This window comes from Pistacia vera, unplaced genomic scaffold (assembly GCF_008641045.1).
Source record: "Pistacia vera cultivar Batoury unplaced genomic scaffold, PisVer_v2 Contig249, whole genome shotgun sequence".
Classification (NCBI taxonomy): Eukaryota; Viridiplantae; Streptophyta; class Magnoliopsida; order Sapindales; family Anacardiaceae; genus Pistacia; species Pistacia vera.
In genome coordinates, this window is record NW_022196056.1 from 956,639 (window position 1) to 984,162 (window position 27,524).

General features: G+C 34.4%; 1 protein-coding gene and 1 pseudogene across 2 annotated transcripts; both read right to left on the reverse strand.

Annotated features, from left to right (window-relative positions):
- Positions 1-1,643: 1,643 nt before the first annotated feature.
- Positions 1,644-7,897, reverse strand: LOC116132144 (annotated as a pseudogene).
- Positions 7,898-12,619: 4,722 nt separating this feature from the next.
- On the reverse strand, positions 12,620-26,475 carry LOC116132098 (vacuolar protein sorting-associated protein 54, chloroplastic). 2 transcript variants are annotated; one of them, XM_031417774.1, is made up of 19 exons: positions 25,489-26,475; positions 24,527-24,589; positions 24,159-24,238; positions 23,326-23,443; positions 21,327-21,404; positions 20,989-21,145; positions 20,775-20,863; positions 19,639-19,892; positions 18,542-18,713; positions 18,361-18,444; positions 17,860-18,263; positions 17,418-17,571; positions 16,955-17,036; positions 16,216-16,295; positions 15,480-15,641; positions 15,311-15,378; positions 13,994-14,074; positions 13,610-13,873; positions 12,620-12,954 (listed from the first exon to the last, which is right to left on the reverse strand). In XM_031417774.1, the coding sequence occupies exons 1-18, from the start codon at positions 26,287-26,289 to the stop codon at positions 13,738-13,740; spliced, it is 3,063 nt and encodes a 1,020-aa protein (XP_031273634.1). In that variant the 5' UTR covers positions 26,290-26,475; the 3' UTR covers positions 12,620-12,954; positions 13,610-13,737. The 2 variants fall into 2 exon arrangements, with proteins under 2 accessions (XP_031273634.1, XP_031273635.1); XM_031417775.1 differs by lacking the exons at positions 12,620-12,954; positions 13,610-13,873; positions 13,994-14,074; positions 15,311-15,378 and having other exon boundaries at positions 15,507-15,641; positions 16,216-16,288.
- Between the last annotated feature and the right edge of the window lie 1,049 nt (positions 26,476-27,524).

The following is a 27,524-nucleotide window of genomic DNA, read 5'->3' on the forward strand; positions in this document are numbered from 1 at the left end:
TATTATTATTATTTAGAGTATTAATTTTAAAGTCCTACATTTGAGAATTTAGCTAAAATACCCCCAATAACAAAAGTTTAAAATTTAACAAAATACCCTCATCCATCCAAGATGATTGTCGGCCGCCAACCACCACTACCAGCCACCATCAACAGTCACAAAATAGTGGACAACTAGCTAGATCTGGCCGACCATACGTCGATCTGGCTGGAAACGGCTAAATTGAAGGCTGAAAACAACCAATTGGCCATGGATCTGGCCATTAACAGTTATATCTGTGGTCGTCAACAGCCCTAGATCTAGTCAAAAATGGCTATTAGTTCTAGCCGTTTCTTACCAAATCCATGGCCAACTAGTTGTTTCCCGTGTTCAATCTGGCCAAAAACAACCAGATGGCGCACAGTCGGCCAAATCCAACCGGTCGCGTGCCGTTCTAATAACTACAGACAACGGCCAACAGTCGTCTTTGGTGACTGGGGGTATTTGGGTATTATTCATGTAAATAGTAGGGTACTTTTGTCCAAAAAATTATTTTATAAGGTTAAAAATATCATTTCGCACATTTGGGCTAATTGTTATTTAATAGACATATAAGAGCCTTTGTATCCAAAATGTTTATTAATTAAGGGTAAAATTAGTATGAACAGTAGATTATCCCGATAACTAAAAAAATAACACCCTTTCAGACGATTGTCGAATTACCATCTATATTACCTATAGTAATCATTATTGGTATTGGTGGATTACTAGAATCTTTGATTACTTGACACCTAAACGTGGTAATTGTCAGATTAAAAGATAGATTACCAATATTATCTTTTATGACCTCGAACCAAACACTACGTCAAGGTAATATATTTTTTCAGTAATACAATATTCTATGAACGAAACGCATCCCAAGTGTTATTCTCGTTAAGGTACTCTGATTTTCAAAGCATTCTTAAATTTTGAACGTGTAGAAGTTGGAGAGAGATGAAGCCAATAGGAAGCAAAAGAAAAAAATACGAGGGACGTAGAGATGGAGAGAAGATGAAACTGAAACGAACCTCGTGAATCTTCAGAGGACGATCCATCTAACAATCATGTCCAGTAAAGATTTCGAAGAGGCGGGCCACAAACTCGACCCGGGTCAAGAGATGGAGATTTGCTGTATGATATTGGAGTGTTGCAGTCAAGAGTGAACTTATAATTCTAGGCATTATGCTATTTTGGGGCAGCGGTTTTGCATTATCAAAAAAATCTGTATACAAAACTTCGAGAAATGCTTCGTCCAACAATAGTCAATGGTTCATCGCCTGGAAATGAAGAAATTACTTAATGTTGCAATGGTTTTTTGCCGATTTACTGGGTGTAGATGCTCTGCCATGGCGGGTTATGGGGTATGTACTTTTGACTGAGGAGGATACAAATTCTTCTTCCAGGACATTTTTGAAGTTTCTGTTTCAGGAATTGTTGGGGGAGCTTGGGATTCGATTGCTGAAGGAGAGGATCACGGATCCCAGAGTGGAAGACTTGTATGAATCCCTTTTCCTCAAAGGATAATCCGAAGAACACATTATTTTGCATTAACTTCTTCACGTCCATTGGGCTTGGTGGTGTTCCAATTAATTTGCGAGAATACCTGAAAAAGATGCCGTGGCTTATCATGCAGCAGCAGAACCTGCTTCAGAATCAGAATCAGAGTCATCAAGTTCAGAGGCTGAACAGGACAGAAGGCAAAGAAGGAGAAGGCGTAGGATCCGAAGGAGAAGAGACTAAATACACTTTCAGTTGCTCTTGTAATTGAAAATCTTGCAATTGTTAAGCAGCTTTTTAGACACTTCTAATATCATGTTATATATGTATTGGTCGTAATACTAAATTTAGAGGTGTTCAAAAGAACCGATTAGAACCATAACCGGTGAGTACCTGGGGTTTGGCTCTGGTTCCTAGCTATAGGAATTAGAACTGAAACCAGGAACCGAGACTAATATAAAATAAAATTAAAGAATATGGGGGTTAATAAAAACTTTTGTAGAAAAAGTAATCTATTTATATTTCATAACATTTAAAGTAAGTTAGTTTGACTTTTGAGAATCTACCTTTACAAAGTAATGGAGTTTATAATTTTGAATTTATAATTTTATTTTTGTTAACAAGTGTCTGGTGGGGGGGTATTTTAAGTTTTTAAGGGTTTTTTACCATTTTAAAAACTTTTGGCGGGTAATGATAATTTTACAGGGTACCCAAAACCAGAACCAGAACCGTTATTATAGGTTCCAGATCTGGTTTCGGTTCTGGGCACCTAGAAATCGGAACCAGAACTGTCGATTTTGATTCCAATTTCAGTTCCTTAAAAAAATGCAGGGTACCCGGAACCAAACACCCCTAATACTGATGAGCTAGTACCTTATTTTTTACAACCATTTTTATTCATTTAAATCACTTCCAATTTCGTAATAGTTTCTTATTTTTATTGTTTCAGATGCTTACAATAAGGCTTGTGTTCATTAGTAGATCTATCTCCTTCCCCCATTAGTCAAAAGATAATTGTAATCGTAAAATAAGGAACAATAATTGTAAAGAGAGTTTTTATTTGATGAAAATATATAGATTAAACTCATCCTTGACTTGTTTTTGTCTACAAATTTTAATTGCTGATTTCAGCTATTCATTTGAGACGGTCAATTACATGGGACAACTTCGTTGACATGTAGTTTTAAAACCCGATCCATTGTAAAACCCAATAAGTTGATCGGTCACAGGCTGACCGATGATGTCAACAATAAAAATAGTGTTAAAAATTGTAAACTAGTCCCTAAATTTATTATATTACGAAAATACCGCTAAAATTGCCATTTAGGACTTAAAATTTTCATTTATTTCAAAAATGCCCCAAATAACGTTAGTCCCTAAATTTTGAAATATTGCAAAATACGTCACATTGTCCCCATAAGTTTGAAAATAACAAAAAACCCCTAAAACCTAAAGCGGACCGAAGAGACTGCCCAGTCTGATTTGAGCGGCCAGCCGGTCCAGGTTTTAAAACAGAGTTGACATGATGAAACCATCAAATAAATAAAAGACATGTAATATAATTTTCAGAACTACTATAGTGATGGTTATTGATGAATATTAATAAGTAATTTATTCACGGACCATGAAGATGAAAAAAATAAAAGGGAAAATTTAATAAATATGTGATTAACATATGTCATTGTATTTCTCATAAATTATATTATCTGCTGCATCACATGGAAGAATATTTATAGAAGAGTAAACCACTTTTTCCCACACAATAATGGTTTAATGACATTTTCCCACCCACTGACTTTTAAAATACCATTTTATTATCCAAATTTATATTCCGTTTCCAATTTCAGTATCGTTGCAACACCACCATTCTCAAATTTATATTCCGTTTCTAATTTGAGCATCGTTGCAACCCACAACACATCATTCTCTCCCGATCATCACTCACCAAAATCTTTCAAACCTCATTTCGCCAACGCCGCCAATCGTCGACAATTGAGTGATTAAAGTTTGTTCAACGGCCCCTCCTAAGTCAAAGTCCGATCAATACTAACACCGAAATCTAACATTCCACCCCCAAAAGACTCATAGTCTCTCTCTTCATAAAACCTAACAACCTGACGAGCATACTCTTTGATCGGCGTAGAATACAAATTTGGATAGTAAAATGATAATAAAAATCTACAGATGAAAAAGTACATTAACCTGTTATTTGGGTGGGAAAAATTTGTAACTCATCTATAGAACCCACTTCCTAAATTCAACAAGCTCAGTTTTCTTGGTAGGTACTGAAAAAATCACAAAAGAAATGAGATCTACAAGAGAAAGATGCATATATATCCTACTAGTTAACCACAAGGCCATAGAACTGTTTGATTCAGAAAAGATTACAAACCAAAAAAGCATCGATAGGTAATTTTTCGTCTGTTCATGCTTTTACAAGTCCGTTCGCTTCACTAGTAACTAAAATAGATATAAACAATCTATAGCAATACAATTCCGGCTTTCATTCATCAAATCCATTATATATATTTTTAGAAAATTTACATGTAAACGAGACAAGGCTGACTGCTACGCATTCCAGATCAGATGGTCGAAGAGAGGCCCGCCTCTTTTCAAGATCCTTAACATCAGAGATTCGGCTGCATATGGATATAAACTATTGTTAGAGAAAGTGGATTGCTTTGAAATTTTAATCTCTCTCTTTGCTACTACCATTACACAGATAAATGATTAAATAACCCAACAAAAAGAGTGACAAGGTTTTGTTGTAAAACAAAAAATATTTGGACTACCATTGAAATTTGTATTCTAAATCATAATTAATTATAAACTTCACAACAGCTTGGAACGAGGTAATACCTAGTAGTGGTAGTTTTAGGAGCAGCCGTCACAACATTAGAAGCATTCCTTGACGCAATCCGGCCTTTTGGAGCGAGGATAACTGTTTAATGAAAAAAAAACATTAAAATTATTGATACAGTACTGCAATTTATAAAACAATAATGGTGAGAGGGATAATGTGGCAGTTTGAAACATTCATGTTATTTGAACAAAATCTCAAACAAACCAACCTGAGATGCAATATCCACACCAATCTCATCAAGAACCTACAAATGAACAATGAACGATGAAAATTAAAAAAAAAGCATGGTAGAAAACTTCAAAGAGAAAGAACGATGATGTCAAATTCACCTGGTTAGTGAGCTCCTCCGTCTCCTCTTCAGCCATCTTTGTTAATGTCTCATCAATAGACTCAGACATCATCTCGATTGTAGGGACATTATGTGAATTACAAATTGGTAAATGACACATTATAGGCTAAAACAGTGTAGACTCTTCAAGAAGGACACTGGAACTGTAAATTTACACAAAAGAACACATCCTATCACATAAATGTCAAAACTTACATGATACTTTAGTTGGTTCGAGAACAGTGAAATAAGTAATCTCATTAGTATATTTCAAGTTTCACATCTAAAGAAGCAAATCAATGACAGAGTATATTATGTGATTTTAAGCTACAATACAACCCACGTCCAATCACAGGTTAGAATCTGTCCACACCCCAACCAAGCAGGAGCTGAAGATGCAACTAGCCGAGTTTTAAGTAATATCTAATTTGAAGATTTCCCAGTAAATTTTATCTAGTAATTACTAATTACTTTTATTTCTAACAGGAACTTGCACACAAATCATACAACTACATGGTGAAATTATGAACAAAAGAAAATACTCTAGGGAAACATAAATTATTACTGTCATGTCCATTTGTGCTGACTGCTTCTGGAATTCTTTGATCACTTTAGCTTGCTTTGTTGGTTCCATTCGGGGAAAAAGAAGATAAACATATTACTTCAGCCAGTCTCTAAATGGCAACACTGAAATGCTATCAGCTATGCCAGAGTTAAATGATACCTTGTTCATTGCCACCATAGCCTTAGTTGCACCTTTCATTCCAGTAGAAATTGAAGTACAGCATATAGAGCCTATGAATGAATAAACAAACACAACAATCTTAATATACCAGACAGAATTTTTTTTTTTTTTTTTTTTTTTTTTTTTTTTTTTGCTTTTTATTTAATAGATTTGGCTTGTGGTAATTACTGTGTATGAGTTGCTACTCCTCTGATTTGGGCACGGCTTCCCTGCAATTAGTTATTTGTTGACGTAGCCGAACAGTGACGAGCTAATATTCTTGTGGCAGCCTAGACAAGTACTTACAGGTAATAAGTAAAGTAAAAAGGAGCTACTTGATAATCAAGCAAGTTTCTAGAATGTAGCTAAGCAATTTAGTTAATGCACAGAGAGAGAACCCACTACTAAGATGCTCTTATGAGTAAGTCCACAATCAAAGTCACCGAGTCCAGAATACATGCAATGGCTAAGCCATCTCTAAGGGAGAGATCCTACGTTATTTTTTAAAAATTATCCTGAGTGATCAACGAAAAATTCAATAACAATATAATGTTTAAGTCTTACATTCATTTTTCATATGATATAGTTTTACTACCGGACACTACAAATACAACTAGCTCAGGTAGCTCTTATTTTCCAGCGATGAAGGTTTCTGGTATGTCTTTTGTCCACATCTCATTACGCCTGAAGCACAAGGCAGTTCAAAAAGTGTCAAGACTGTTCTATTTTAGTTCTTTCTATTTTCTTATTCCCAATTATTCATTTATCACATTTTGTGACAGAATTCTAACATTTTGAAGAAAGTTGAGAATTTTAACTTACACTTCTTAGCACTCATTTATTCAGTTCAAGTTTTGGTGGTTAATATAAAGATCATGATAACCTTGTTACAACTGAAATCAGAAATTCAATGGTAAGAGTAACATCATGAGCACAAATTGGAATTAAATAACATAATGTGACAAATAAACAGGGTAGGAGTCTTTGTCTTTACAACATGAAGAAGCATTAAACCAGATCCTCCCATTTGTGTAAATCGAGTTTCAAAACAAACAAGAATATGCTCTGTACAACAGACTGTTGTCTAGCTTCTGTGCAGTATTCTAGATGTGAATTACATGTCATGACATCATGATGCTTAGTGGAAAAATATTAACGATCCGACCTAAAAATAACTCACTATATACAACCATAAAAACCCAACTTAAGCAAACAAAAGCACCTCTCATAGGTAGGACAGTAAAGAAACAACTCATCCCGTGATCATATCTCTTTATTAGATAAATGCCAGCCTATGTTTATATGGAGAATAACATTTGACAACAATTGTACTGAAAACAACTTGCCTCATTTCCAGTCTTTGCCGTTTTCTTGATCTCCGCGACCAATTTTTTCTCCTGAAACAAATACCAAGTGAAAATTTGAAAAGAAATTAACTGGAAAATTCATTGAAATTCAAACTCTGTGTGGCAGTACCATACCTCCAACTGAAGAGAAGCAATCTCACGTTCATTCCTACAAAATGAAACATTATGTAACTATGGCAATCAAAGAATGTCTATGGCAAGAGAGAAGAAAGTGGTGAACTTCTGTGATTAGGATCTTTTCGGATATTAAAAATTCCAAACATTTTAATAAAAAAATTTCATATGATATTGCTGCTCTCTCGAAAGGGTTAGGCTATATTATTCCCCAGAAAGAGTTTCAATGTCATTAATCACACTTGTACATGGAACATCAATTTAAATCATTATATAATTTTATCAGTTCATCAACTTAACTATGGTGTTCCTCATTGCAAGTGTCATGTTGTATGCTGCCTTGCTTGGATATGTTGTGATTACAATTCCAAGGAGAGAAGCATAAGTATTCTTTATTTATGCAACAAAACCAAATTGAAACATCAATCAAAAAATTTAGAGCATGTGTCTAGACTTGTTTGATTAGGTATAGTCTATGTCAAACAAGTCATTAAGCATGTCAATCTAGTACTGTGACCCTTATGTGTTTATTGTTATAGACCTATAATAAGTGAGGCACATTGTTACTTACCACTAAAGGAGGTCCTTACACTCAAGATGGCTTGTTGATAATTCACTTGTCTCATACGGTTTGAGCACAGAGAGTAGTTCATTCCCGCAAACACACACACACTCTTTTTAATTGATCTCTCGTTTTTTTTTTTTTTTTTTTAATCAACGCATCCATTCCTTTTTGTTATGGAAATCATCAAGCACAGGTATGAGATTAGGTATCTTGATGCAATATGTTGGAATCGAAATGCTTAATTCTGTTATGTTCCATGTAAAATTTTAGCAAAAAACCAAATTCAATGTCTCAAATTTCAAAGTCAATTCTATCCAAAGTTTCTTCAGGACAAAGCAACATACAACACTAATCGAGATAATCAATTTTAAAAGACATGAAAATTGAAAAGCATACATACTCTCGTTGCAGTGGCCATGTCCCTCTGCTCTCCCTTAAAGCCTCTGCACAAATGCATCAACAAACAAGAAAATTTTCTAAGTAAAACCTCAATGGGCTGTAACCATTAGCTAGAAACTTTTGAGTGAAACCCCAGTAGCAAATAAGAAGAATGTCATTCCGGTAACGCTACGGGAACTGGGGAGTTTGAGTGAGAAATGTAGAAAATTTAAGAGTTAGACATTGTTAAATCAAAATAGAAAAAAAAGATCAGAGAGATCTCTCAATTACTAGGGAAACCCCCCAGTGCCCCCATCGGACGTGATCCAACTACGTTACTGGAGAGGAAACATAAACCCCACAGTGCAAAAACATTTAGGATTGAAAGAAAGCTTTGTTAATTTAACTAATTTAAATTTAAAGAAAAATGAGAGTGAGTGAGAAAAAGAAGAGAAGAGTGTACCTTGGGAGAGGTTTTCTTCCTGAAGATGTTGAGGGTTTCTTCAAGATTTCATCTTTCGAAAACCTAACTTCCCCCCTGCAAGAGTTGAGTGTATGAATGTGCGTGTGTGCAGAGTGTTTTGCGTATGGGTTTGGGTTTCCGTAGAACAAAGGAAGAAGGAAGTGTTCTCGGGGAGCGTGCTTTGGCTCGGCCACGTTTATTCAACGGTACTGGTCTAACTAGCCGTTGTTTATGTCGTATTTACCTCAATGCCTTCACTTTTATTTTTTTTACCTACATTCTGGCTCCCACCGCCCCCACCACTCATTGGATCCAATTAATTGATTTCCCATTATTTTTATGTTATATTTGTAAGACTAATAACATTAATCCCCCTAAGTTATGACACACTGACAAGTTATCTAAATTTTCCAAAATAGTAGAAACACCCCTTAATGAACTGTTTGTGAATTATTAAGGGTGTGTTTGTTTATTTTTTGGTAGAATTTTTGAAAAAGTTGAGTTGGAGTGGTATTAAGAGGTAGGATTTGAAAACTAACAAAAACACTTCCTAGATTTGTTAATTTACTAGACACCCCTACAATAAAACATTGGCTCCCACGCGCCCCACCACTCATTGGATCCAATTCTAATTGATTTCCCATTTATTTTATATTATATTTGTAGTTAAGAGCATTAATACCCTAAGTTATGACATACTAACAAAGTTATCTTAAATTTCCAAAATAGTAGAAACACCTTAATGAACTGTTTGTGAATCATTAGGGTGTGCTTGTTTTATTATTTTGGGTAGAATTTTTGAAAAAGTTGGTTGGATGGTTATTAAGGGTAGGATTTGAAAATTACCAAAAACACCCTAGGTTTGTTAATTTACTAAACCCCTACAATAAAACATTGACTATTAACAAAACAACTCACCACGCATTAAGTGCCAACAACATCCAATACTGTCGAAGAGTGGCCGTCAATCGTCGTAATGGCGCACGACTAACTGGATCTGGCCATTCATGCGCCAATATGGTCTTTTCCGGCCAAATCTACAAACAGAATCTGGCATTTGGTTTTCAACGACGGCCAAAGATCTGGCTGTCAACGGCTAGACTTTTGCTATAGATCTGGCCGAAAATGCTAGATTGACATACTACTAGCAAAATCCAACCGATAGTGCGTTATTACGTCGATTCCGACCACCTTCCAACGGTGATGGAAGGTGGCGGAATATATATATATTATATATATATAATATATATATATATATAAAATAAGGAAATATAATTACAAGTTTATAAAGATAGAAATATATCACAAAATTCTTACAAATTTAGGGAAATTTGTTTTAAAAAATAATACTAAATTCTTAAATACGATCGAAATCTCCTCAATAAAGTAAATAAGGATCATGTAAATGGATCCTTGGAGAAAACAATAAGAAATTAGGCTGTTTGATTTGTGCTTCAAAAATAATTTTCAAAAACTAAAATACGATTCAAATTTTTTAATTGTATTTTAATATTTTTAATATTTGAAAAAGTGTTGATATAAAAATTTAAAAATTGTTTTCAGATTAAAAGTTGTAGAAAACTGCTAAAACGACTTCTAATTGTTTTCTAATTTTATATTGTTTTTAGGATTATATTCAAAAACTGTTTTTTTTAAACAATTATACCCGTTTTTACCAAACGCTTTTTATAAGATCTGTTGTATTCTTTATTATCAAAAACCAAAAACTGATTTTAAATTCTTATCAAACGGATCTTATATATGGTTAATAGTAAAAGAAAACACATATTTAAAATTAAGCAAATTAATATTAAACTTAATATCAATATCATTAAATATTGAGAGACATTGATCATTGTTGATCCAACGGTGATAAGTAAGGATTAAGGTAGTTACAGTCAATGCCAACTTAGCATCTTGGATACTGTTAGATCAACAAAGATAAACAATTTACCAAGAGTGTCAAAAATTAAGTCAAAAGATTAAATCACGTAATCCCTTATCTAGATAATTAAATATAAACACCTTGTAATGCAAACACACTATAGTTTCTTGCATAAACAAAAACATACCTTATGATAAGAGTAAGTCAATTGATTACCAAAAAATAAGTAATTAGTCCATGTTTAGCCAAGATTAATATCTTGTTCTTATAATCTTCATGTTATGTAACAACCTTAAAACGCATAAATAATATAAAAGATCTACCTTCTTACCTCAATATATGATAAAAAAAACATTTAGTAAATATGATTTATTTAGAATATAGAAATTCTATTGACTCACTAACAGTTAACTAAAACTATTTTTGTCCTTAGGGGTCGTATCCTTTACTCTCAATAATATGAAAATTCCCATATTTAATAATCTTAATTCCCAAAATGTTAATGTTTTGTTTAAATGATAGATTAACCATAAAAACACATTACTTAACTAATTGTCATTAATAAAATAACAGAACAAAATAATTGAAATACACTCGACTACCAACTCAAACAATATATAATATGGTCTAATATGTTTAGTTGGACTATTAAACCATACACTTAAATATTAGACTCATAGTCTAGTGTTATATATTAAAAATATATAATTTGTTGTTCATTATAAGTAAATCATTAAATTTTATGACTAAATTTGTTCTTTAAATAAATTCTATACATTTTCGAAAATACAATTATTGAGTTGATTATATATATCCAAACCCTAATAATATCATAACAAAGCCAAGAGTTGCACCGTAATTAAAAGGAGTTTTAATCACTTTTTAAAAGCCAGACCGGACTGGCCAGTCCAACAGATCGATTGGGACCGGGTTCTGTGTCCGGTCCGAACTAATATAAAACTTGCTATTAGTTAAAAAACTGTTTAAACCCACTATTAAACAGATGAACATTGCGACCTTCCCGGTGAACGGACCGCTTGGTAAACTAGGTCAATGTTTTAAATGAAAAAAAAAAAAAAAACCATAAATCTAAGTTTTTTTCACGAGACTCCACTCCACCCCACTCTCTTCAATCTCTCAACTCTCTAAAATCGCAACTCCCTGCTCAAAGTAATTGCACTCGGTCTCAATTCAATCTCTCAACTCCACTCTCCCTTGGACCCTTGCTCAATGACGACAGCACCTCCCTCGGTGGATTTCGACAACAACGCACCTCCCTTCTTCCTTGCTCGACGACGCACCTCCCTTCTCCCTTGCTTGATGACGGTAGCACCTCCCTCACTTGATTTCGGTGACGACGCACCTCCATTCTCCCTTGCTCGATGACAGCAGCACCTCCCTCCCTAAATTTCGACGGCAAAGCACCTCCCTTCTCCTCTCTTGCTCGACGATGGCAGCACCTCCCTCGCTGGATTTTGGCAACGATGCACCTCCCTTCTCCTCCCTTCTCCCTTGCTCGATGACGGCAACACCTCCCTCGCTGAATTTCACAACGAAGCACCTCCCTTCTCCCTTGCTCGACGACAGAAACACCTCCCTTGCTGAATTTCGACAACGACGCACCTCCCTTCTCCCTTGCTCGACGACGACGGATGACGACGCCTTCCTCCTTTGCTGGAATCAACGAAGACAACACTTCTCTTATTCAAAATCGATAAAGACAACGCCTCTCTCTTTTGTAAAGATATTTCCACTATCTTTATTTGATGAATCTATTACTTTGATGCATAATTTATTCACTAAATTTGTATGTAAAAAACACTTACACCAAATGTTTTATTATTAATTATTATGTATTTTGTCATTTAATTTGTAATGGAAGAACACATCATGTTTGGATTGTTATTGAGTTTGAATTGGGTAGTAATTAAGTTGGTATTCTTATTGAAAATCTGAAATTTTTCAAAAAAAAATATATATTTTTTTTGCAGTGCTGACGTCACCGATCTAACCAATTAGACCAATGGACCCGTGACCCGGGCAATGAAGCGGGTTGCCCTCCAGTCCGAGTTTTAAAACAATGGTTTTAATCTCGACCCTCCTAATGTTTAATCAAATAAAAAAAAATTTAAAAAAAAAACTCTTGAAATTTCAAAAATGACATAAAATCATTTATCATTAGTGAGCAGTTGGAATTTATGAATTTATAATACGATAAAATAAAACATACTTATCTAATTACCCCTCTACCATTTATTTTAACACCAAACACTTAATATAGAATAATTATTTAATTACAACTAACCACAAAGGCGTTATTGTTATTTAATTATACCTAGGGAGATTATTGTTATTAACCCTAACTGAATTACTGAAATGAAAAAAATAAAGAAAGAATAAAGCACAAGAATAGCGGAGGAAAATTACTAGCTCTGAAATTTGAGTAACCTTGGCTGATGTAATAGTAATAACAGATAGTGATACAATTAACAATTAACAATTCCCCCCAAAATGATCAAATTTAACCATCAAACTATGCGTTTGTTTTTGTTCTTTTGATCGGGGAAAATAAAATGGTCCCATCTTCAACCCAAAAAAGAACTACACAAATAAGGGAACAAAACAGAAATGGTTCTATTTGTCACACACTTTGTATATATAGTGTGCCTCTACAAAACTTGTGGTTAAATACAATTCTTTTGCGAAACATATGAATGTGATATACCCTTCAGCCTGGGGGTAATCAGAACACCTGCCAAAAAAAAAAAAAAAAAAAAAAAAAAAAAAAAAAAAAAAAAAAAAAAAAAAAAAAAAAAAAAAAAAAAAAATTCAACCATTAGTAATCCATACTCAAATCTTGCTTCGTAATTTAGTTTCGGGTAGAAAGATGCTTCAGTAATTAGCTATGAAAGCAAAAAGATGACGAGAATCACAATATCGTTTCACACAGATGATAGTCAAATAGTTTGGGATCGGTGTACAACAAGTACTGTGTTGAAGATTATTTTCAGAATATGTGGATGAAAATTAGAGGGAAATAAAAAAGGAATGAACATGCCGTCAATCGTGACAATATCAATGAATTAGTCACCAAATTCTAATGTTCGATAGTTCTCAAACCCAAGCGATTGTTAAGACTTGAAATAACCAAAGATCATAGATGTGTACGTCGATACACAAGGGCATGGTTTAGTAACAGTGCTTTAGAAAAATGATTTCACAAAAGTGTGATACTATTGAATTGGAAAGCAGACCACTGAGTTTCAGAATATGAAAGCATCATAATAAGTTCCGCTTATTGAGAAAGATTCTCGTTTTGTGTATACTTCTGTTGTGAATTTGTGAAGGTATAAAAAGAAATGCAAGCAACAGATACATACTTTTGAACAATCAAAGAATAAATGTACCTCAAATTAACTCTACATGGAAAGTGCATAGGCAGAGAATTGGTTCTGACATCCCCTTTTGTTCCCTCCAAAATCTGGTTAGCCTTCATCAAAGAAGCAATCAATTTTCTACTCTACAACAAAATTTGTCAGCTAGCTTCAGCTCCAAATCTTTGCGCCAAGAATTCATCAAGTTGTCCCCAATTAGGGACACCAGAATCACTTGAAATATCAGAAGGCAATGATCGAATGCATCCTAGAATATGTTTGATATCGCGATGCAGCCTGGTACATGAATAAAAAAAAAAAAACATAAAATAAAAAATTGCTACCAACACAAATATCTAAAACTAATTCCCAATTCAGGAACAGAATATTTCTGATAGAAAACAGTGGGCATATTACCTTCCCTTTGCTTGTGGAGTGTTGATCTCTAAGCGCAAAAATGATTCTGAAATTTGTGAATGGAAGATTACAACTACTTGCCTGCAGAAAAGTATTCCATATAATTAAATATCAGAAATTATTTTCTCTCATTGATTATCTACAAAGAAGAAATAATCACAATGTACCAAAAGGAAAGGGAAGAAGAAAGAGGGTTCTCATCCAGTAGAATTCATCATAAATATTGCATGCATTACAAAAACTAATCACTTGGAAGCAATATAGACACTGATATTGCAAATACAATGACGACTTTGTCAAGTTATTATGTGAACACCACACCATTACTAATCAAAGATAGGATAATACCTCAAATTTTGTTTTTCATGAGAATTAAAACTCAATTTCTCTTAAAGTGAAAGCATCAGTCAAATAAAGAGAAATTCTGGAATTCTTAGGGCATGTTTGATATAGAATTTAAATGCAATTTTTAGTTTTTCAAAAAAGGGATACAACAAATCTTATGAAAATGCATTTGGTAGAACTGAGTCTGAACTATTTTCGAAAACAGTTTTTGGATACAATCCTTAAAACCAGTGTAAAATCAAAAAAAGATTAAGTCTGTTTTGGCGTGCTTAAGGTGTTTTTCCTGGCTGTTTTGCTTTGTTTAGGCATTGTCCCTTCCTGTTTTAGGGACGTGCTTCTCCGGGTCCGTCCCACTTAAGTTTTTATTCTTTATTCTTTATAAAATTACAATTACCTAAAAATAAAAGATTAAGCCTTTTTCACAGTTATCTACAGTTTTTAATCCGAATTTTTTTTTCAATGTTACATCAAACACATTTTCAAATATTAAAAATATTAAGATACAACTCAAAATTTTAATTGTATTTTAGTTTTCGAAAATTATTTTTAAAACGCAAATCAAACAGACCCTTTAAGTAAATTATAACCAACATGATAAGTACTTAAACTTCAAAAAGTTGTAAGCTAAGTCATTTGCGACATCTTCATAAATAAAACACAAAAAAGCAACAATTTATGGCAAATTCACTTTAGATTTTTTTGTCACTTACATATTACCTCCAACATTTAAAACTAAGCAAAGTCATTTGCGACATCTTCACAATAAAACACAAGAAAGCAACAATTCATTGCAACTTCACTTAGATTTTTCCATCACTTACATTTTACCTCCAATACTTTTAACCAATTAAATACTCTTAAGGAATTTGCAGAACATTAAGTGCTATTCTACTTCTACACCAAACCATCCAGTTGACTTTTGAATAAGAATTTTAATGTTTCTTATTTATTTATCAGTTCAAGATAACTCACCTGAAAATTGCTTGAACATCAACCTCATGTAAAGTTCGAGATAAGACACGTTGAAGGTAGCCCACTTCCTATTATATCCAATTGATGGAAAATAATAGTCAATATCCAGAACGTGTGATGGAAAAAAATAGTAAATGCAATGTGGTAAATGATTAATCACAATACTTACCTTTGTAAGTGATCTAGCAAATTGACTTGGTTGTGAATCAGCATCCTCAGGTCTGTTCCAGCTCTCAACAATCTGAGGCAATCCACGCAGGTGAACTAATAGCCTTTCTCTCATTATTTGAACCAGCTTTGTATGTATTTCATCCCGGTGAACCTTGTAATCCTGATTAGAGACCCAAAACAAAAGATAAGTTCATGGTCTGTAGACTGAAAAGTTACACTTGTATGTTTTCCCATTCATTAATACATAAGAACGAATGAAAAATGCAAGCATATCCTAGAAAAACATTGCAGCTCCCCAGAAAACAGTATGCATCTACAAAAGATAAATAAGCAAATTGGTACAAGATGACGATGATGTTGGAGCTCCATCCAGAGACAAGACATCAACCTTACTCACTAAACATGAAACTGCCAGATTAACATCAGCAGCAGATGCGACCCTTGGTAAATTGCAAATAGAAAAAGTATATATATTAGAAGAAAAAATATACACATCAGTGCATACAAATGGGATGTTCCTACTTATTGCAAGATCATATAAATTGTCATTTGAAATTGACAACAAAAACATTGAGCATCACAAGTGCACAGCCAATTAGTATAGCTGAAAACGTTACCCTAAATTGAAGTTAATAAGTTAGTTGGGACAAAGTTGTCTGAGTATTAGGGGAAGTGGTGTGGTACATACGCAGAGAACTACAGTGAAAGTAAGAGATTAAGTGACATAACTATACCTGAGCTACTCTGTCAATCTCTGATAAAAGCAATGCCTTCCGCGTCTCAGGTACTTTTAGGAAGAGAATTTGCCTGATAGCTTAGTACAAACACAAAGCCAAATGTCATAAACAGGAACTTCTACATATATATTCTAATGTTGCACAAAGAAAACATCAGATGCACACAAAGAAGGATAGATTTAAGCATCATAAAAAATTAAGACAAAATGCTAAAAGTGATTCTTGGTTATACCAAGATAAGCATGCAAAACAAGCCAGCAAATCTTCCAAAAGCATATGTCATGTAAACATGTACCATTAACTAGAAAAGAACAACAGAAGCTGTGCAAATTCACACTATTTCCATGTCAATACTAAACAAAGTCCATAAAAATGAGGCAACTTTACACTTTTATCTGTACTGATCCAAGCTTTTTCCAAATTGTGCCTAAAAGCTACATATTATCAAGTTTGTTCTAAAACTTTCCGCTAACAGACACTTCTATTGATCAAAGGAAGCTCCAACAACTTTGTGTACCTCAATATCTAAAAAAAAGAGGTACAAGATAGAGAAGCAGAATCAAACATACATGCAAGCATGGTGAAAAACAAAGCAAAATAACATTAACCTCACACACAAACTGCTTCATTAACAGTTTGCAAATGAAATATAACACAGATAATGCATCCACAATGTTATTAAAGAGGACCCTTACAATTTGAACAAGTAGCAGAATATTAAATTATCATCACCTACCAGGAATAATTGCATAAGTAAAACTGATAACTTGACTTGCTAGGGCCAGATGTTTAGAGGTAATAGACTTCAAACCAGACACCTGCAATTCCATATAAACCAATTAAAACTATTGAGATGATTAATCTACATATGATTAAGTTCGTATATAACGCAATATCAGTACAGAATGAATAAAAAAGATTACAAAAGTGTTTACCACCTATAAACATGAATTTATAAATCTTACAAAAAAAATAAATTAAATAAAAAGAAAAGGAGAGAAAAAGAATTTATAAAATTTCAATTATCAATTCAAAGACTTCCAGCTACACAAGATATCCAAAAGAAAAGTCCATAAACAACTCTAGATAGATCCGTAAATAGTTCTGACTCAACAAAATCAGTTAAACATTCCAGGACCTTCCTGAATTTTTATTACATTCAAAAAACAAGTTTCAACAAATCACAGACGAAATTTTACCTGCATAGCACCAGCACCAAGAACAAGCTGACAAGTCCTGGTATTGAAAAATTTTAAAATCTCCACAACACGATGAACAACTTCCGAAGAGAGTGCAGGCAAATAGTTATTCATATCAATGTACTCTGACAACATCTTCACCAATATTAAGCCACTGGAGAAAAGAATAATAAAAAATTTACATCAATACCCATTCATCATAAAAGCTTCTACTAGCTTATAGCAATAAAAATTATATCAGAAAGGAAACTAAACGTAGAAGATTAGCATCTCAATTGAAGAATCAGTCAACACAAGGATAAAAGGAAAACAAGCATCACAAAAAACACAGCAGATTCAAAACAGAAAATCTGTTTATGCTCAAGCAAAAGAAAAATTTTGTAGGGAAAAGAAACAAGGAAACAACAGAGAAAAAGAAAAGATGCAAAACAAGATAACTAACCAGTTTACCATGTGATAACCAACACCTCCATAGGTAAGGGTTTGAGATGCAGATTTTCCACGCTCCTTCAAGTTACTATTGTTACTCTGAACAGGGGGCGACCTGGAATCTGCTTTATTTCTTTCAATTGCCTCAGCTGAAGATTTAGATTTCAAATGGGGATTATTTGGTTGAGATATTTCACTTGAATCTGTCCGTCCAATTTGCTGATCATTTTGTGGTCCACTGTCATTGTTTGTGGCTACTTCACTGTAGTTTGTTGTTATATTACCTTGGACATCATCCATACTATCAGAAACCAATTCTTCAAAGCAAAATAATGAAGTTACAATGGCCTGAAATTCATCAGGAACATCTACTTCCGCCCATGTTTCTTGGTCAAGTACCGCCTTGATTTTTGTCATCTACAAGGACCAATAAACAATTACTTACTAACAAACATAGTTCTACAGAGTAAAGTCTATAAGAACTAAATCTATTTAATCAGGAATTCAAACTAACTCGAGATTCATGCTGGAAGTCAACATAGGCTTTGGCTTGTGACTGCAGTGTTCCTCGAATGCTATATCCCAACCTTCCACCAATCTGTTATGTTAGCACAGAATGGAATCAAAACCATAAACAAATAAATTGCATCCTCCAATTCAAATACCCAAAAAAAAAAAAAAAAAAAAAACGATACCTTCTCTGTAGCAGTTATAAACTCTTGGGTGATGTTGTATATGCTCAAGAATTCCTGCAATTTCAACCTAGGATGCAGAAGTACACGGACTCCAAGGAGCTTTGCCCATCTTCCATGAGCAGCATCACATGCAGCAAAGACAGCTTCCGTGTTTTCTCTCAATACGTCAGCTCTGTCAATGACAGGATGTAACATCCACATTTTTGATAGTAATATCAGTTAGAATCAAACGAAACCTTGGGAACTAGAAACCACTTCTAAATTGCAATCAAGTTAAACATAGATTCTATGAAGGTTGGAAGAAGTAAATAACAATAAAGAAAGATCGATCAAAAAATCCTTCTGTGTAATGTCCATCTCAAACAGGTGCTGCAGATACCACGCTACAGCACAAGGTAAGCACAATTGTACTTAGAAAGGAGCCAAACTGGCACCTTTTACAGCATAATAGCAGCTGATGCGCTACAGAGAAGTAAAAGCTGCTTATACGTTGGTCACAAGCATGAGATAATTGGAAATCATTAAAATGCACTCTTAAGAACTACGCGGGGACAATCTCAATGTTTGAAAGGCTTCCCATCAACAAATTCCCACAGTTCAGCTAAAAACTAAATCTAGCAAGAAAGAAGGAAAGAATTAGACCTTCATTTACTATACAGGTAAAGCTGGAAGGAAAGATTTACACCCTCTTTGTTCAAACCATAGGTAACAACTACCAACTGCCACGGGAACTTATCCAGCTTTCAACAAATATAATTTTTTTCATATGCTCACTAGAAAGAAAGGAGTTAGTATAATCTCTAATTTTTCCCTTTCTTTATTGGCAAAAATACTAAATTTACAACTAGAAAATTTTACATCCCAATATGGCCACAAACCATTAACAAGACATTTTCACTCTTTCTAACATAATTGACTGATGGAGAAAAAGAAATTATGGAGCCTCATACTTTAAACCCCTTTACATACAAACAACATGAGCAAATATCTAAAAATAATCAAAGATTAATATCATATACAAATGAAAAAGAGATCTGACATGAACTTAAATCATGTGAATAGCATTGTGAAACTAAAACAATGAAAAAGATTTTAACCTGAAATTTCTTGTCATATTTGTAGGGCTGGCTGCATCATTCGCTTTTCCCTGAAATGAAGGGATCTTGGCAGCATTTCTTAGAGGTGAATACGTAAGTGAGCCACCTTGAACAGAGGTATCTTGAGCTGTTTCTGCGGCTGCAGCACCGACTGCAATTGCAGCAGCAACTGAATCGGCAGCATAATGATCATCAATGTTGCACATAATCCACTCAATTGCCTTTTTCACTTCAGCAGCCCGCATCAAATGTGCCTGCATTCACTAAAAGAAAATAATTCATATTACATCTTTTTTAAATAATAATTAATCTGAAAAAAGAAAGTTCAAAGTTCAAATTACAAAAGAAAGACTCTGTTTATGACTATCCATTCATCATAATTGATGCTTAAAAGTTTAAACTAGTAAAACAATCAGACTGGCTTAAATTAAAAGAGGCTGATAAATTCTGGATATTTCCTTTTAAATTCAATGCATTCAAGATGATTTTTCATAATGTACTTCTGTATGGATTGAAAGTTACATGTTAACACAAACCCAACCCCCTCTCCCGAACACCATAAATAAATAAATAATACGAAAACAAAAGGAGAAAAAACGAGGAATCACAGCCATTGGGAGAGAGAGAGATACAGTTTCTTCATCCAGCAATTGGAGCTCATGGAACCCATCAATCTGGCAAGGTCCAACAATTTAGATATCACCACAGCTGGTTCTTTCAGAAGGAGGTTAAAGCACCTGCCATATCAGAGAAGCCCAACTTCTATCCCATGTTGGGCTTTAACTCAAGAAGTTGGACATGCTACCATGTCTCACAAGTAAACTATCCTATCTTGGGTCATCCAAGCAAGTACTGTATACTTGATATTCAAAAATTACATCCTGCCCAACAAAATGACCATGCCCATACCCATTGTTCACTACTGAATTTATCAAATCACAATGAGGTTCCAATCTTGAATTAGTCAATGGGCATTTGATAGTCTTAGGATTACACAGTTGTGTGTGGACAACTTATCCATTCTTGTATACGTTTTATTTTAATAGACTATCTTTGTTTCCTAGTAAAGAAAAAGGTGATTCAATTCAATAGTATTTTCTATTGCAAGAATAGCCAGATAGTAAAGTATACATTACCCGAACAATCAGGAAAATAGCACCCAAAAGTTGAACAAAGCTTTCAGATGTCAGACTCCTCAACTTGCTTGCAAGCGATGAGCCTCCACCTAAGTCACCAAATTAACGTTAAGAAATGGGAAAAGGCAAAGGAACAGAACAAGCACACACAAGGTTGAGTCTGAAAGGAAGTAATATCAGACATAATAAATATATTGTATGATTAAATTCTCACCATCTGCATCCACTGTACGATCTCCAGAAGAGAAATTCGAATCCAGAGGTTGAGCAACAAGAATGGGAAGCAGCTCTGCCACAGCAGTCTTAATAGCAGTTTTCATATCCGCAGTTAGCGTGTCACGATATATCCTCAAAACAGAGGGCAACTTAGCCTGAAAAGAACATTCTCTGTCAAACATTTAATTGCATTGAACCCAGAGGCTAACACCACTATTTTAAAGCAGTGAACGGGAGCGTTAGATGATTAACAGACCCAAGTAAATAAATTAAATATTTACAATAAAAAACAATGGAAAGGAATAACAAAGAAAGTAGTCATAAAAAATAACTCACTGTTCTGAGCAACCCAATGACAAGAGGGAGAAGCCTATCTCGAAAATTAGATGTTTCTTCCTCATCCAATGTAACCTTCTAAATAAATCAATCAAGTAATCAGTCAGACAAATTGCATCATCAAACTTAATCATGAAGTCTACTTTAAAAGAGTTAATCAAAAACAACACAGCTGTTTTTCTTTGCTAATAAACACATAGACACTCATTAATGCAAAAAAGAGAAAAAGAAAGACACAAAGGTGAACTAAAAGACTACCACAATTAAAACAAGGAAAACAAATCAATTCCTGACAAGCTTAAAACCTGATACCTTGACAGGATCCCAAACATGAACAAAAAAAAATCCCAATTTTTTTTTTAAATAAAAGAAAGAATAACCCTCGAAGAAACAAACACTTAAAAAGACTAAATGTCAACTTTATTTCACAATGAACCAACCTCATACTTTATGATCTCGTCAAAAAATCCTTCTATTTCTTTTGTCAAATGACACAGAAAATGGCTAACATATTACATCATCACCGAAATAAAGCTCCTTTGCCACATCAAATGCACAAAAGTCCATAAACAACAATAAATAAGATGCCAGAATAACCCACAGCGTGATATTTCAAAATATCAGATAAGACTAATCATATAAGTTGAACCACCTGACACCATAAGGGCTAATATTGCATGCCAAAGTCAGATGCACAACTAGAAAACTAAAAACGGCACATAAGAATACTGTGCTTCTGGCATCAAGTGAAAAGGAGATGTGAAAGCTTCTTACGAGACAAGAGATAAGAATAAGGCACAAATAAATTATTGATGCAGAACTTCTAACTCTCATATGGAACAAAAATGATTACAACACACAAGAATTTCACTGCTAATAAAGACACATCATTGGCCTTAAAACAACAAATCCAGGTTTATGAAGCAAAACTTCTTCACATCATCAAATAGCCAACCGAAACCGAACCCCAAAGATTGCTCATAAACCAAATTTGCTTAATTATAACAAATAATTGTGTATTTTCATATTTGGGATCTAGTGAAGACATGATATGAAACTGCTATTTCCTGCTGGAAGTGTTAGACATCCATCTTAGGAGTGATGCCTAGGTTCTTTCTTTCGCCAATGAAGAAATGAGTACTTATGACGAACCCCTAAGGTTTGTAGAAGTATCAATTAGGCCCAAAAGTTTTTGAATTATAAGGAGACCTCCACGCATGCATGGCCATTGATGAACATAAAATTCTCATCTTGAATTATATTAAGACCCCTATAATTAGTCTTTGCTTGTTAACTAATAGCCTTAATGGAAAGTCTCTTTATAATTTAAAAAACTTTGGGTTTTTTGAGTCTAACTGACACTTTCTTAAGGTTATGTAACCTCTGATGCCAGTTGGATGAGTGATACATCTATATCAGGTGCAAAACACCTAGGTTTCTTTCTTTATCTTTTTTCTCTATTATCTCCCTTATCATCCATCTTATCCTTTCCCAGCCTTCCTTTATCTACTTGACCTGCTATAGTCTCTCCTAAAACCTTAAAGCTTACAAGGCAACAGATAAACACATTACAACTTGATTTCAAACTTGTGCAAGACTAAATTTAGCAAGTCCATGTGTGTTCTTGGGACATTAAAAAGGTTGCTCTAATATGATGGTTGAGATTTGAAGGTGCTAAAAAACCAATGTCTATGCAGAAAACTCCCAGAACCTACCACACTAAATCAAATTCTAAAGCATGACCAACAAAAGTGAAACATCATCTACAAAGAATCACTAATTATTGTAATAGAGAAATTATTTGTAGATACTAAGCTGGTATGTCATGTAATGATAAATATAGTTCCGCTTTGTCTATAACTCCACAATTTACTGCAGAACAACACTCCATAGCAGCAATGATTAAGAAATTGCTTCTGCAGACAAATATCACAAAACTGTACAAAAGTGAAAACCTAAGAGTTCAGTTTCAACTTTAAAAAGCCATAATTAAGCTTACTTCATCATCCTTCCCATTTGAGGAAATAGATGCTCTAGCTTTTGCTTTGGATAAAATAGCCACATCAGTATCTCGAGCATCGTCTATTGCAGCATGCATAAACTCTGCCGAAAGAATGCTACAAAAATAAATTTAATAATTAAAAGAAATTACTTTTTGTTAAAAATGAGAAAAAACAGAATAGCGTGCACATACGATGTGACAACTGAAATCTCATTGCCAATTGGAATCATAATTACCACAAAACCATCATTAACACCATTGCTAGTGGCATAGAAGAGTACTCATCATCACATTCTCATTGCAAAATCTTAGTTGATTAAAATTCTCATTGCCAAATCTTAGTTGATGATTAAAATATAAGTTGAGTGGTGGATATAGCATTATTGCAATCACACAAGGACACACTGAACATATGATGATTGTGTTGCTTCCCTTCCACATGGCTGGGATTGAGTTGCAGTAAGGGAGAGCTCCATGGAAACCCAAAAACACCCATTGGAGTTACTTTTAGATTTCTTAAGTTGTCAACTCAGGAGCAACTTATCCTAACATAGAATCTGTGCATGTCAATTTTATTGGTTGAAAAGATGTTATAAAATCAACATTAACCAAGGTATCAACACCAAAAGACTAGTTATAAAAGCCTTCAAAAGATTATCCCTCATCACAAACCAGCTCACAACTTCAAGCAAGTTTCAAAAAGAAATCTCAGTAATCTTCTAATTTGCCGGAACCCAGAGGGCAGTGTAGAACAAGAAAAGGGTGACACAAATCAGAACACACACAGATAATGTCACAGTTTAATATCACCTAAAAAATTTAAAATGTACCTGTTAATTGAATCTATTGAATTTGCTACATGATCCCGAAGATGACGAAAACAATGCAAACCAGTAAGCTCATCCCCATCCTATCAAAGACAGAAACAATAAGACAAGTGGAAATTAAAACTTCAAAAGATTGAAAATGTAATAATTCTTTGATCAGTGAAAGAAAAAAGACATTACAATTTTAAATCTTATACTCAATACTACATAGCCCATGCAAATTTCAATAAATAAGGATAACAGAAGTACAAACGATGCTTGATACTATAATGGAAAAAATAGAAGTTCTCCGAAATCAAACTCAACAAAAACTTTGGAACAATAAAGTAAAACAAAATTAAAGCATGTTTCATCGCTCGAATATAACACACCAGCAAAGTCTGCAAATCATCAGTGACATCCAGAGCTCCAGCACAATCTGCGGATGCAACAAGCTGTGTGACAGAAACATAAAAGCAATTCATTTTCCAACATCAACAAAAAGCAATAGCAAGATATCCAGACCATAAAACTTTTACCAGAGCCCTAAGCATAAATGAAAATGGACTAACAATAACAATTTTTGGATAAAATATAGTAATTTGATGTCTAATAGAATATATTTTGTATATCAGTTAATAAATCTATAATTTCTACTCAAACTTCATATTGGGTTTAGAAATTCAAGAACAAACAAAAAAATGCAATGAATCAGCAAATTCCATCAGACTTAACAGCCTTAAAACAAACATTTTCCAAAAATACCACATTACTGCTGCTTATACCACAATATGTTAGATTCTAAAAAATCTCAACAGAAAATTGAATCTAATTATCTATACAGCCACACTCATTCTACAATATCACAACAGTAAATCACAGGACAATCATTAATTTAAACATATCCAATGATCTACAATACCCAGTATCCATAGTTCTTTTCAGATAGCATTACTATATGTGGTTGTAAGGAATAAAACAAGCAGACAACAAAATAAGCATATAACAACCAAAAAAAAATCTAGACACCAATACAAGAATAATTACGAAATAACTAACAGAACAAACAGCAAACAGTATTAAAAGAAAATAATAACATTTTAAGAATTGTATCTAATTATCCAGGAAGGCACGTTCATTCTACAATACCTCGACCTTAGATCACTAGATGATGATTAATTTATCCATATCCAACCATCTAAAAGACCAACTATCCATAATATCATTTCAGATATTATTACCATCCGCAGTTATAAGAAATAATACAATAATACAATGTAAAGAGCACAATAACTAAAATAACTAACAAAACAAACAGTAAACAGAATTACAAGAATAACATTTAATAATGTACCAGTTTAAGTGTAGATACAGCCTGGTTAACATCCAAGATAAGTCTCAATTTCTGCTGCAAAGCCAACAAATTACTCCTTGTACCATTCAACTCCTGAATCTGCCTCGCAGACTCCACCAAATCGGTATCCAAAAGCCGAATCGTCTCCTTCAATGCTCGAATTCTACTACACCCCTCCACAATCTTCACGTTCAAATCCTGTAACTGCCCCTGCGCCTCGAAGAACGAATTCGAACGCAACGAAATCTCCTTCACCAAATGCAACTCCACAACATCCAAATATTGCGAAAGCTTCTCTTGCAAGACAATGTTCTCCGTCACGTTAGAAAACGGACACGCTGCTCGAAAGGTCGCTCCCTCCGACAACGCGAAATCCTCTTTAAAATACAGCGCCGGAACTTCCCGTAAACACGCCACCAACGCCTCACCTTGCCCGCCGATACTCTCCAAATCGATGCTCTCCTTGCTCGCGTGGTTACGAATGTCTTCGAATCGGTGATACGATTCGGAAATTGTCGACAAATAAGGTTGGAAATCCGATCGCGTCAGGTCAGAGGAGATTTTCGTGTTAGGAGCTAACGGCGCGAATTCGGGAGGAGAAATGAACGTGGAAGAGGACCACCACCCGCCCCAGGAAGGATCCGACCCGACGTTAGGGTTGTTGAGAATCGACGAGAGGCTTTGGATTGTGGCATCGGAGATAGATTTGTTGAATTTCGACAAGGAGGACGACGTTCTAGAATGAGTGGCGGATTCAATCCGAGACAAGGACCTTCCCGAGAGGGAAGGCTGTGGATCCATGGAGCTACTCAATGTGTTAACAAAGCATGAAAGAATTGAGCGGAATTCAGGTGACGAAAGCGAAACACTAGATCTGGGATTGAGGCTGAATGGACGGCTGAGATCGAGAGTTGAGGTGTGATATGAAGTTCGAGATCTCAGTGCTTCATTTCGTTTACGTTTGCTCTGGTTTGATTTGGATCTGACAAGAAGGAGACTGGAGGGAGAGGAGGAACACATTTTGGGGTAGTAAGCCTAAATTTCAAATAACCCCCACTATTTCTTAAATTATCAAAAATTCTCTTTTAGTTACTTTCTCCCCCAAATATAGATTTTTTTTTTTTTTATATAACTAAGGTATCCAGGTCAGTTTGCGCACATCTCAACTAATCCCAAAGTCCATAGAACACGCCATAAGCTTAATAGGCCAAGTAAGTTACAAATGTAGTCGATGACCATTTTATAAGACTCAAATACAAGACATTTAGGTAACCCACTCAAATGGCTAAAGTCTTGTCGTCTGGCCACAAGACTAATAGTTAATATCTTTTTAGTTATCTTTTCTAGCCAGTTTGAAGGGGTTAATTTATTTTTCCTTGAGAAAAAGCTAAATATCAAGGGCCCTACAATTGTTGAAAAGTATCAGATACCTCCTTATATTCCCAAAAACCCTAGGGGGTGCGTTTGGTTTAGGGTCATATAAGATTACTCCGGTAATCTTCATTTAATTTTCAAGATTCTCTTGTTTGGTTTGTAAGTAATAAAATATTACAGTAATCTTTTGTTGCAAATAATGTTTACTATTGGTAATATAGGAGATAATCACATTACCTTGTTAGGGGGTGTTATTAAAAGATTACCGAGGTAATCTAATCTTAAATTATTTTGCCCTTAATTAAATACCATTTCAACCACAATTGCCCTCGAATGTTTACTAAAAAACCATTACCCAGACCCCCTACATTCGAGAATTTAGCTAAAACACCATAGTCACAAAAAAGTTTGAAAGTTAACAAAATACCCCTAGCCACCCAAGACCACCGTCAACTGCCGATGGCAATTGCCACATTAGCGCACGACCAACAGGATCTGGCCAGTTGTGTACCGACCTGCTTGTTTCCAGCTTTCGATCTAGTCGAAAACAACCAAATCACGGCCAAGATCTGGCCTTTTATGGCAAGATTTGTGGCCATTTCACGGCCACATCTTTGGCCATAAAACGGCCTTACTAGCACACGTCCGGTGGTGATAGCTGG